This window comes from Scardinius erythrophthalmus, assembly GCF_964197995.2.
Source record: "Scardinius erythrophthalmus genome assembly, chromosome: 24".
Classification (NCBI taxonomy): domain Eukaryota; kingdom Metazoa; phylum Chordata; class Actinopteri; order Cypriniformes; family Leuciscidae; genus Scardinius; species Scardinius erythrophthalmus.
Genome location: NC_138244.1, coordinates 27,339,900 through 27,352,193, shown reverse-complemented (window position 1 = coordinate 27,352,193; position 12,294 = coordinate 27,339,900). Strand labels below are relative to the sequence as shown.

General features: G+C 39.1%; 1 protein-coding gene across 1 annotated transcript in view; it reads right to left on the bottom strand.

Moving 5' to 3' along the window:
* The window catches only part of ankrd27 (ankyrin repeat domain 27 (VPS9 domain)), a 46,009-nt gene that overhangs the window by 19,875 nt on the left and 13,840 nt on the right, over window positions 1-12,294 (bottom strand). Inside the window, exons 6-18 of the mRNA XM_081356710.1 lie at window positions 11,741-11,800; window positions 11,613-11,666; window positions 11,457-11,522; window positions 11,275-11,351; window positions 10,586-10,713; window positions 5,821-5,902; window positions 4,706-4,838; window positions 2,963-3,043; window positions 2,653-2,777; window positions 1,202-1,284; window positions 925-1,040; window positions 503-595; window positions 159-356 (exon numbers count right to left, since the gene is read on the bottom strand). Coding sequence (XP_081212836.1) covers window positions 159-356; window positions 503-595; window positions 925-1,040; window positions 1,202-1,284; window positions 2,653-2,777; window positions 2,963-3,043; window positions 4,706-4,838; window positions 5,821-5,902; window positions 10,586-10,713; window positions 11,275-11,351; window positions 11,457-11,522; window positions 11,613-11,666; window positions 11,741-11,800 — 1,296 coding nt within the window. The remainder of the gene's footprint in view (window positions 1-158; window positions 357-502; window positions 596-924; window positions 1,041-1,201; window positions 1,285-2,652; window positions 2,778-2,962; window positions 3,044-4,705; window positions 4,839-5,820; window positions 5,903-10,585; window positions 10,714-11,274; window positions 11,352-11,456; window positions 11,523-11,612; window positions 11,667-11,740; window positions 11,801-12,294) is intronic.

Here is a 12,294-nt window from a genome sequence, read left to right as displayed (position 1 = left end):
CTGTCCATATAAACTCCACTTCACACTTCACGAAGTGGATCGCACTTCAAAATGGCGGCGGGGATTCCCCCGAGGGGAAGTGCTTAGGGAAGTTTGCGAGTGCGTGTCTAAAAGTGGAGTGGAACGCAGCCCTGATCTAGACTGTGTGCAAACCTAACCTTGGAGTTGAGGGCACAGTGTAATGGAGTCTCCTTGGCTTTGTTATGGATGAGCGTTGATGCTCCGTTCTCCAGGAGCACTTCCATGATGCCCTCGTAACCCCAGCGAGCGGCGATGTGGAGCGGCGTGTCCCCCTTATCATTCTGAACGTTCAGTCGACAGGAGTGCAGGTCGAAGTACACCAGCGCCTTCACACACTGACACACACATTTACATCAAGAATGAAATACCTCCATTACATACACCATCAGTTTTAACACTAGACATTCACAAATGTAGTTAGTTTAATGTAATGATGTGTCACAATTAAAAGAAAGTAAAACTACTATGTACTGTGTCTTACATCTTCGTGTCCGTACATGCAGGCCAGGTGTAGAGGAGTGTTTCCACTGTTATCCTGAGCATCTGTGTTTGCCTTATAATCCAAGAGCAGCAGCTACAAGAGCAAACGTGAAGATCGATGAAACAACAGATAAGCACAATGCACAGGAGTTTTATGAAATATGATGAGACTTATTATGATGCACCAACTCCAGCGAAGACTTCAGATGACAAACTCTGAATCATCATGCACCAATGCTACAGTTCTCTATATGTCCTAATCATTTGTTAACAAACATGGATTCATTACTTTACTGAGTTCATTGTTTCTGCCTTAAATTAATACATTATTAGCAAACTGTGTGATTTGTGTTGTGTTACTCTGCTCATCAGAGCTACATAACTACAGTATAGTTATTGACACACGCTATGTGGAGCTCTGACCGTGACTCCCTGGTAGCCCTTCTGGCAGGAGAAGTGTAGCGGTGTGAGGGCATGGTAATCGGTGGCATTCACCACAGCTCCCTTTGACACCAGCAAGTCAATCAGCAGGGACTGACCTGGTCACAAGCACAACACAGTCACAACATTTATTGGTCAACTCGGTGCGAAATCTACAGATTCATGATGCAGATTCAAAAATACTACAATAACATTCTACCCCATTATAACATCTATCATGTGAAAAAACAAACAAAAAAAACACACATACAATCCTCACCACAAATAGCAGCAACATGTAGAGGAGTATAGCCTCGGTCATCCCGAGAGAATGGAGTGACTATGGACGGGTCGTTTAATCTCCTGAACCAAGAAAACAACAAGAAAGACAAGCAAAGCAAGACTTTAACATTTAATTAGAGAAAGGACATTCATCACTTTGTGGTGGTCATCAGCCCAACATATGGTCATTACGGTCTCAAAATTAATTTGATAAAGAAATTAAAGAGCTGTGATAAAGACTGTAGTGTTAAAGGGGCTATATGTAAGAATGTTTATATATTAATCACCTTTTATTGCCAATGTGAACAAGTAATAATGGAAAAAAAAAAAAAAAAAAAAAAAAAAAAAAAAAAACGAGACCTTCCCCAACTTCCTAGGTTGTGTATGAAAGCCTGTAGACTGATTTTTATGTGAAGGACTCGGGCATTTTTTGCTGGGAAAATCAAAAGGATGTGACGGTTCAGTGCCTTTCTTCAGTTCAATGACACATGAAACGATGCTTATACAATGTTCAGGATGTAATGCTGAAAGAGCCATTCTGTAATGCCAGTCTGTCATGCAAGGAAAAGGGACTCATTCAAACTATAGTCTCACATAGCCAGACTACATAATCTATCGTCTCAAATATACTTTATAATCAAACTATTATAACAGTGTAATTTTAATGACCTCATCTATCGACATGATTCTGGTGAATTGCAGAGCTTGTGCAAACGTATCCGCATCACTATGACCAGATGCTTTCTGAACTGCTGTTTTTGTTGTGTTTATTTTGTTATTGAGAGGAAAGCATAAAGCACATATTCAGATATTGTATGGGATATTCATTAACAGAATATCGCTGCAAAGGTATTTACAACTTCTTTTTACTTCTAAGCAAAGAACGAAGGCCTTCGTCGTGGACCTTGAATCACATTCAGTCTCTTGTACGTTACGTGTGCATTTCACTCAAGTGTCACCGGTATAACAAGGGTTTCTGAATTCTACATATACCCCTTTAGACAACACTGTCCCCGTTCACACAGATCCGCACAAACGACTAAAAATGCTGTATTCTGTATGCCAGGCCTTTAGGTGGCGATGTCACTTTGTAAAGAAAAACTATAGACTGAACACGTAATAAGCATTTTATGATGTCACCATTTTCACAAATCACATTTTTGTAGTTTACACTGAGACAATGACAGTATAATTTTCAAAGTTACACTTTGAAACCCGTTTTCAAAAAAGTTTGCTTTCAGGCCCCCAAAAGGCCAATGTGTAAAGGAATGGCCAAAACGCATAAAACGTTTTTAGTTGAAAATAGTGTCATGTAAACGACCTTAGACCTTCAATATCAGGTATTTGGTGTTTAAAAAGGCATTTATGCAAATTTTCAGATCACTTCAAAAGCTTCTCTGCATTTGTTCTGTGTGTGATAAATATGTTTGCTAGTCTGTCAGTACTGACCCTGAGATGTGGAGGTCACAGGCGTCACAGGAACACAGTGGGTGGCATAACTTCTTCCCGTCCTCCTCACTCTCGCTTTCACTCAGCAAACGCTGAACCTCGACCTCATTTCCGCTCACAATGTACTGCCCACATACACACACACACACTTAGAATCAATGCATTACTGCTAATGCGCTCATAAATCATATATTTATTTAATCAAGAACCAATTTGAGACTTGTCTTGTGCATCTAAACTAGAATAAAAATGTACTTCCTGTTCTCGAGCCAACCAAAAATAAGGCAGAAAAACAGCCAATGGTGCTCACCTCAAAGAGCTGATCTGTAGGTGTTGCATTCTGGGACAGCAGGTCCACCTTCTCTCTGAAGGACAGCCTGTCTCTTGACCCCTGTGGACCACAGCACACATTCACCAACCAGGACATAGCCTCATATTTCTGGGATTAAGTATCCTTCTTTAAGGGAACATGGGGTGCTGTTGACTATCAGGTCAAATACTGGGCCTGGTGCCTGGAAGTGTTCAGCTTCACACCTTGCTGGTTGATCAAGGGACTTCCAAAAATTCAAACCAATTGCTCGTATAAAAAGTTTAATTAATTAACGTTAATCTTTCTATTTAAATGAACTAAATAAAAGTTCCTTGCACAACACTATTTTTTTTGGACTTGTACTATAGTGTAATAGTAATATGAGCTAATTATAGGATACTTTTCATGGTGTTGTTTGGTTATTTTTGGAGCTTAGCAGCTTTTGTTCCTGTGATGGCTGACAACGTGGCCACACAGCAAGGCGGTAACTAAACCACAAACACAGATATGCATCCTTCTTTTTTGTTTGTTTACATACTATTTTGGTTGTCCATTAGTACATTTCATAATTAAATATTTTGTTGCAGATCACCCTATATCTATATTTCATAATAAAGACAAACACAGATTTGGTTCATTTTACCCACTTTATTTCTAATGTACACTTTTACCATTTATGACTAGGTTGGGTGCACACTTTCTAGTTATTAGTGGTATATTGTGTTAACATTTATTTCTTTTGAGTTTAAGTTACCTACATGTGGAAAGCGGAGGGTTGACGCTGTCTGGGCAAGCGCTGCACTTCTGTGGAGGTCTGTTCTAATAAAGGACCGGCTGGCGTCAGTGGCCGCCATTTTATTCCAGTGGTTGAATCCATGTTGCAGATTAGCTGGGGGGGTGTAGGGTTGTTTGTTTATCTGTTTATTTTTGTTTATTAAAATTGTTTATGTATATAACTAATTTGTTTATGACCCATTTCTTTATTTTTTTCATTCTAACTGTGTTTAATTGATGTTTGTTGTTCCCTATGTGTGTGTAATGGACTAGTCCTTGGTGTATATAAGTTTCCCCATGTGTGGCATTTGGAGGCCATGTTTTCTTTGTTTAGTTTGTTTGTTTGATTTCTGTTTTAGTTTGATTTTCTTTCGTTTACTATTGTTATGGGCCCAGACCTGACTTTATTTTCAGTCAGTTTTTCAAGTTATTTAATTTGTAACTTTGTTTTTTGCATTTAATAAATAATTTTTGGTTGGAAATCCTGTGTCCTTTGCCCTTGACTGCTTGGTCCCTCACAGTTCCCATTCGCTTGCATTTAGAGGTTGGCGATACGACCAAAATCTTTACTGAGTAATTTTACTTATAATAATACTAATGCAAATATGACTAATATTATTTCACGATAACAACGTTTTTGCTTGAATTTAGGTGGTTACAATATCAACACTTATGATACCATTGAAATTACATAATTTTTGACACCAATTTCAATATCAGCAAAACCAAATACAAGCCTAAGGGCTGGGTATTAACATTTCACGATTCGATTCAATTTAGATTTGCAATCTTCAATTTAATTCGGATTTTGATTCAAATTGATTTGATATAGATTAATTTGGAGATATACAGTAGTAGCCAAAAGTGATGTTCAGAGGAGATTTTTTAATCAAATCAAATGGGTCATCATCATCATAATTAGAAACCGAACCATAACTTGACTGTCTCAAGCACTGTGTTTGCTCTTACCAGAGGGCTCTGGGTGAGGTTCCCCTGGCGGATGTACTCCACAGCAGCCTCAAACGAGCTCAGATAGTAACTCAGATCATCCTTACTGGAGTTGCGGAAGCGGAAGTTCTTTATATAACTCAGATTTGCCATCCTGAAGAAAAAGTCAGATTATCAACATTCTGCATATATAATTAAAGGTGCATTGCGCAAGTCTCTGAGTTTTTGCAGAACTATGCCCCCTCTGGCAAGAAACGAAACTGCAATATAGGCAATTTAATAGGCCCAGTCTCAAATTCCGACCCGAATCACTCTTATTTATTTTACTGTACATGTTTATAGAGGCAATCGCAGTGATCAGAGAAGGGCTCATTCAGCCCATCAGGCAATTGTTCAAGCATGTATGGGTTAGAAAAACGGGTATTTTTAACATGAAATGTTGCGCAATGCACCTTTAATGCAATCCACAGATTGGTAAATACATTAATTTAAAGGCACACTATGTAATTTTTCACCACTAGAGGTCGCTTATTCAAAACAAAGGCGTAGCTTGATGACGCCTTGATTTGGCGGGATCATGGGAGTTGATGTCTTCACCTCTACAGCCAGTTGAGAATATGACGGGACTCGGACAGAAATCATATTCATGGATGATCGGTAATGTATTAAAGATTAATTAACATTGCGAAAGCCGTTGGAGCGGAACAAGGTGCTGGAGCGATTGCTAATGAGAGACGAGTGCGACACGGCTCGAGAGCAGAGGAACTTTTATGATGCATTAGCATCAGTTTTGATTAAATCAAGAAAAGATAATTAAACAAAAAGACTGTGTTGAGCTTTTATATAATAATGATTATCGGTAGTTTTCTGTCAATTAATGTATCCAAACAGTTGCTCACCTGTCTAATAAAACACGTTATATAGCGTCTTTGGTGTTTCCATGAAATCGAGGGTAACCGATGTATGTAACCGATCATACGCGGGTATGATTCTTAGAAACATTTGGGATAATGCAAGAACACAAATCAACAAAATATATAACATTGTTCTAGTGGTTTTTGGATATTTTGATCCAAAAATCTTACATAGTGTGCCTTTAACAATCACATCAATGATACAGAAAACATAACACTCACCAGTTAGGAATTTCAGTTTTAATTAGCAAATAGAGAATGACTGACAGAAGATCATCAGCACACATGGCCTCAATGCTCACCGCTGAAAGAGACAGACAATTATCATCAGCTTTTTAAATGTGTAATATCTTACTCTACACATGAGAAAGATAGAGTCACATGTTCAGTCCACCAGATTGCTACACTAAGTGCTTCTCGTGAAGAACTACAGCCATGGTATTGGCAGCGACAAAGTTTGTTGCTTCAGCATTTGTAGAATACATTTTCACATTTTTCTATGTTTTACTGGAAAACAATGTTTTTTTTTTTTTAATCTTTTACTGGGCTTTTATTGGCAAAAACATATGCAAAGACTCAATATTTAAAGTGTTGACCCTTCTTCATAACCTCTGCAATTCACTCGATATCACTGGATATCAGCTCCTTACTGATGCCGATCCATTCTTGCCTCGGTGCCCGGAGTTGATCACAGTTTGTGGGCTTCTACTCGTCCACTCGCCTTACATGGATCATCACCAAACTGCTCCTGGATCGTTGGGAGAAGTTGCTTCTGCAGGACGTTTTGTTTTATTCCTGGCAGTGTTTTGGGCAGAATTGTGAGAGAGCTCACATATGGATGGTCTCGGGATGCATTACTCTCGGCACAGAACAGGACTTCCATGGTAGCGTTCACCTTTTCTTCTCCTGACAACTGATTTTTTAGATGCCCCAAACATTCAGAAGAGAGCTTCATCAGATAAAATAACTTTGCACTAGTCTTCTGCTGTCCAATCCTTGTAGCCTAGAAATCTAGACGCACCCTAGCGGCAGCAACATTTATTTTGCAGCCAGGGTAGTCTAGCAACTCTCCGTTGACTTTCGGAGCTGTAAAAACCTAAATTGGGTCAGGCCAATCACATCGTGTATAGAGTAGGCGGGGCGGGCTTAACATAATGACGACAGAGTTGCGATGGTTCCCTGCTACTTGAAAACAAAGAAGAGCTGCTGCTGGCGAACGGTCTTTCGAATCGGCTTTGGCCGCGACTGGAGGACTTGGAGTTAAGTTTTTCTTTGAGAAAAGAGCAAAGAACGGCACTTAAGTCATTCTTAAAAAAGGAAGATGTGTTCGTAGTTTTGTCGGACAGATTCAAAAGTTGAATCTATCAACTAACGTTAGCTCCGCTGTTGGGAAAACGCTCTGGTTGGTTGAAGCGCTGTCCTATTGCGTGCAGAGGGAATTTGAAAGACAGCCGTTTATCCCGCCCCTGGGAATGAGCCCTGCCAATGGTGAGTTGCCAGACCTAACATCTGATGTAGGTCTGGCTTGCCAGGCTACAATCCTTGTACTTCCAGCAACATTTCAGTCTGTACTTCTTTGTGCTTCCTTGCTGCTCTTCCTTGCTGCTCCTTGCTCCTATGTCTCCTTCCATTAAAGATAATGGCTAGTGCGGTGGCTGAGATATATACAAACCTACCAACATTCATCGGCATGATTTTTGGAATGATTATCGTGAGAGGAAAAAATAAGTTTTAGTCGCATAACATCGGTTAATGGAAACGGCGTCATTTCACAATAGTTTTTTATCGACATTTAGAAAATATTGCAAAAGTTTTGCGCAAATCTGTAATGGAAACGCGGCTACGGTGTGTTCAGACTCTCTCACACTCTTCTGCTCAGTAGGAGACGTCCTGGTGCATGATGGACACTCTGGGTCATCCTGAAGCCTCCTCCACTGCAGGTGAACCTCTTTCCTTGAGGTTCTTGATGATCCAGTAAATGGTTCTTTCAGGTGCAATATTCTTTGCATCAATCTCCTTGCATGTGATGCTATTTAGATGCAAAGCAATGATGGCTGCACGTCGTTCTTTGGAGGGAACCATTGCTAACACAAGAACACAATGACTGGAACCACTTCTTCCCTCTTTTAAAAGCAATCAGTCTGCTGTAATAAACCACTCAGAATGATTGCGCTTTCACCTGAATAGAACTTGTTCACACTTTCCCATGTGTTGACGATGATTAGTGAAATGATGTTAGCTGATGTTAGCTTTTTCTGCGCCAATGAAGCTTTTTGCAATTCTTTAAAATGCACCTGGTCACTCTGCAAAATAATCTAGAAACAATGGAAATCAACACCATAACAACTGAAGAAGCAAACTTTGCAAAAACAACTTTAAAAATAACAGGGTTTAAATAAGAGTCATATTTCCTGGGTTGTGTCGACGTGTGGTCGTGAAATATGTCTAAATTCAGCAGTTTCAGGACAGCAGCCTCAGATCAGAAGTTTGGGTGGAGCTGACGATCGCCTAACCCGCCCAAACAACTAACCATAACTTCACTATAACTAGAAGCTCCACCATAACAAATGCCCGACCCCACCTCACCATTAAACCTAACCTTAAAGATGCTATAATCTCCAGCCTGACTGCTGGTCTTAAACTGCTGGTCTGGCACTGCTGTCCTGAGACAGTGGTGTTGTATGGCTCTGCGGTTCTGCAGTTGGTTAGTATTGTAACTATCTGCACAGTGCACGACTGCTTAAAGTTACTGACATGTTAGAGTGATAAAGAAACATTCACGAAAGGAGAAAAAACACGGGACAAGCTCAATTTTAAAAAGAGTTAAGCACAATAAAAAAGAATAACGCTCAATGCAATCACACACCCGAAGCACGCGCACAGAAAGTCGCCTCTAACGCGTGCGATTGCTTTCTAAATTCTTAATGCTTTAAAATAATTTAACGCAATTAACGCAAATAAATTACAAAAGTATGTGAAGCTGCATCATTAACGCAATTTACGCCAAGCAAGATTATCTCAGAAGTCTTGAGGTTATCACACTGAGCATCTACAAGCACCTGTAACCCTGCTAGGACGAAATTTCCATTTCTAACCCTTTAACCCGATTCTGCTTATCTGTTTGTGATCAGACCATTTAAAGCCCTGAAACTAGATAATCCAGTAATCAAATTCATTCAAACAATCAGTCCAAAACAGCGCTAATGTAAAGAAGGTCCGGCTGATCCCCAGAGAGAATAAAGACTCGCATTGCGTTTTTAGTGAATCACTCATTCCAGTGTGTGCTTTACTTTAAAACAAAAGTCCTGTCATATTCTGTGCTTGTTTCTGAAGAGTGCAGTTTTAGTGACATACAGGAGTCGTACAGTAAGCGTGTGAGAGTCTGTTATATTAATGCACAAACAGCTCTCGATCACTGATCGCACACTGCATTTATACAGACATTTCAGTACATCCGCGTTGTTTCCACACACACCCAGGATAATGTTGGATTTGTAATGTGTACGTAGCTGTGTTTAGTAATCGTAGGTTTATGCAGTCAAGGTGCTTGATTTAACGTCTCCACGTAGTCCTGTTCGGGATCGCATTTTGACTCGTCTAAAATAAAGCTCTTTGTTGTAGCTCTGTACACATACTATAAAATGTGAATTCCGTGAAGGTTTTTTTTTTCTTTTTTCTGTAATGTCTTTTCATGGGTGCTATGGTGTGCATAAATGTATCATATAATAGAATTATATGGACTACTTATATCATTTAGTTATTTGATGTCCTTTTGGAGTCTCCAAGTGTGAAGCTTGCAGAAAATACAGTTTTGTGAGAATCACCCTTCAATTTGATCGTTTACTTTGCTGGATAGCATGGAACAAGATAAATGGCTTATGCTTAATTTCACAATAAGTGTGCGATTAATTGCGATTAATTGTGTCATTGATCTGATTAATTTTTTTTATTTTTATATTTTGATTAATTTATTCAATTTCTGTATTATTATTTACTTGATCACTACTAAATAGACCTGCATCTGAAAATAATAAAGCACTGTTTATTTCATTTGTCTGTGACAAGTGAATGTTTTCTCCATCCGAGTTTAACAAGGCAACTAAGGTCAATAATAACAGTTTAATCTGGTTTTATCCTTTTAGCCAAGTTACCAATGTTGCAAAGATCTATATATTACCTGTAGGCTTGGCTGTATCATAGACGACTGGTGTGATTTTTTATTTAATTATTTGTTTTTAAGGGGAGGGAATGCTCAAAAAAAGCAGGGCAGGGACATGCAATAGTTAAAGAGATTTAATTTTTTATTATAATTGACCAAAATGTTCTAAATAAAATCCTTCCTGAAGAAAAGAAGCATTGAACACATGTATAAAAATGGAAAGAACATCCTGTGCCTGTTTTTCTGTCTGCCTTCAGTGCCCTGTTATGGCAAAATTGAGAAAATGACTTAACAAGCTGTTTGACAAACAGACATTAGGATAGCATTCCTCTAGTTTACACACACTGGAAGTGTTGCTGCTCTGCTGCATGAAAACTAAGATCTGAGGTAAAACAGAGGACTAACTGTTCATGAATGAGCGTAAACTGGCTAATCCGGTCATAAGAGCCATGCAGAACGAGATCTGTTTGCAAAAGGGAAATTTAGACAAACCTTCACACGCAGGCACACACACATAGGCACGCACACACACACACACACACACACACACACACACACACACACACACACACACACACACACACACACACACACACACACACACACACACACACACACACACACACACACACACACACACACACACACACACACACACACACACACACACACACACACACACACACACACACAATGATGGGCAAAGTTCATCATTAATTTACCATGGTATTTATATGGCACCCCTAAATAGTTGCAAAAGTACCATGGTAATACCTTGATGTGAATACGGAGTATTTTGATAGAAAGTAAGGTTTGTGGTCACAGCACCTGTATCTCGGCGTCTGGTGGACTGCATGATGGTTAAAATAACTTTCCTTATGCAGAGCAGTTTCTGCAGGGGAGACGTACAGATGTTCAGTTGACTCAATTCCCTCTTAGCCCGAAGAATATTTATACTAGGAGAGAGAGAAGTGACATATGATCACTAAATACTTTAAAACTCTCGGAGTCTATTCTTTACAAAACTTTTAACAGATTTAGCATGTCTCTATGATAAAATGGCGCAGGTCCTTCCTTAAATGTTACTCTATGGGATATTAATATTTCATCTGTCTGATCACTCAAAAATATCAAACTATAGTAATTTGGCTTAGCAGCACTTAAAGGAGCATTTCACCCGTGGGAACATTAATCTTTATTGAAAGTGGGTCATTTGAAATATATAATAGGTCTGTAGCGTGAGCGGGTCCCATGAGGAACGAGTGTTTGTAGTCTCAACCCCTCTACAAAGATATGGGACTTCCTGCTTAGAATGACGCAGAATGGCGATTTTTACATCATTATAAGCAGGAACTGCAACACAGAAATCCGTATTTCTCCCGTCTCAGGGGAAAATGAAGGAATAATGCACGACCATTCAAAAATATGACTGGGTTTCTAACGATACAAAGCTTCATGCAAATGGGTGAAGTGTTCCTTTAAGAAAAAGACATCCATCTAGAGATAGAGCAGTTCACCTGAATTCTGACTTCACACCAAGGTCTTTCTGTTGCAGTTCCTGTAAGGATCGTGTTGTTTTATTGAAAGCTGCATCCTGTCAAGACAAATATACATTTACTAATGGAAAATAATCCCTGCAACAAACAAACAAATAAATTAAGGTGAAAGTGAGCTAATTAATGGAATGGTTTATCAGTACCCGACTTGCTTCAAGAGTACCAACATAACTAAAGAGTAGATCATGGATGCCATGATGGATGTACATCTGAAAACGGAGGAAATAAAAACCAAATTAACTCTTAACTCAAGGTTACACGTTTAAAAGACAGAACAAACTGTTTGGTTGTTCACTGACCTCCACTGCTTGTTTGAGTAGAGTCATCTGTATCTCCTGTCTCGCCAAAAGTCTCTGAAATGAAGACATTTTACCCAGTCAGCATCACAAGAGTCCGTATTAGAGAGATCCGTTCTTAAACAGCTTACCAGATGAGAGTCCCTCAACAGCCACTGGAGACATCTTGTGTAAAGGGTATTTACAGAGTCCTGAAGGATTGGGTGACAAAATAAACAATAAATAGTGAGATCTAAAAAGGATTGAAGTTAAATACATGATATTGTTACTTTATTGAGGAACCAGGGGCCGGTTGCATCAGCTGCGCGCAAGTTACAACTTAGCCTAGTTTTGACGTAAATGGGTACTAAGTTACAACTTATGCACTATTATTTATTTAGTAGTGCACAACACCATATTTGTGCATTGCTCCATTAAACTTAGTTGAAACTTAACTCTACATATAAACTAAATGTTAACGGAAGCCTCCGATCAGGAGTTGGAATGAAATAGACTGACTGAACTGCATCGACAAGCTCTTGTTTTTCCACAGACTTCAAATCTTTAGACATATGTGACCCTGGATCACACAACCAGTCACAAGTCGCACAGGTATATTTGTGGCAAAAGCCAGCAACAAATTGTACGGGTCAAAATTATTGATTTTTCTTTTATGCCAAAATTCAATAGGATATTAAGTAAAGAT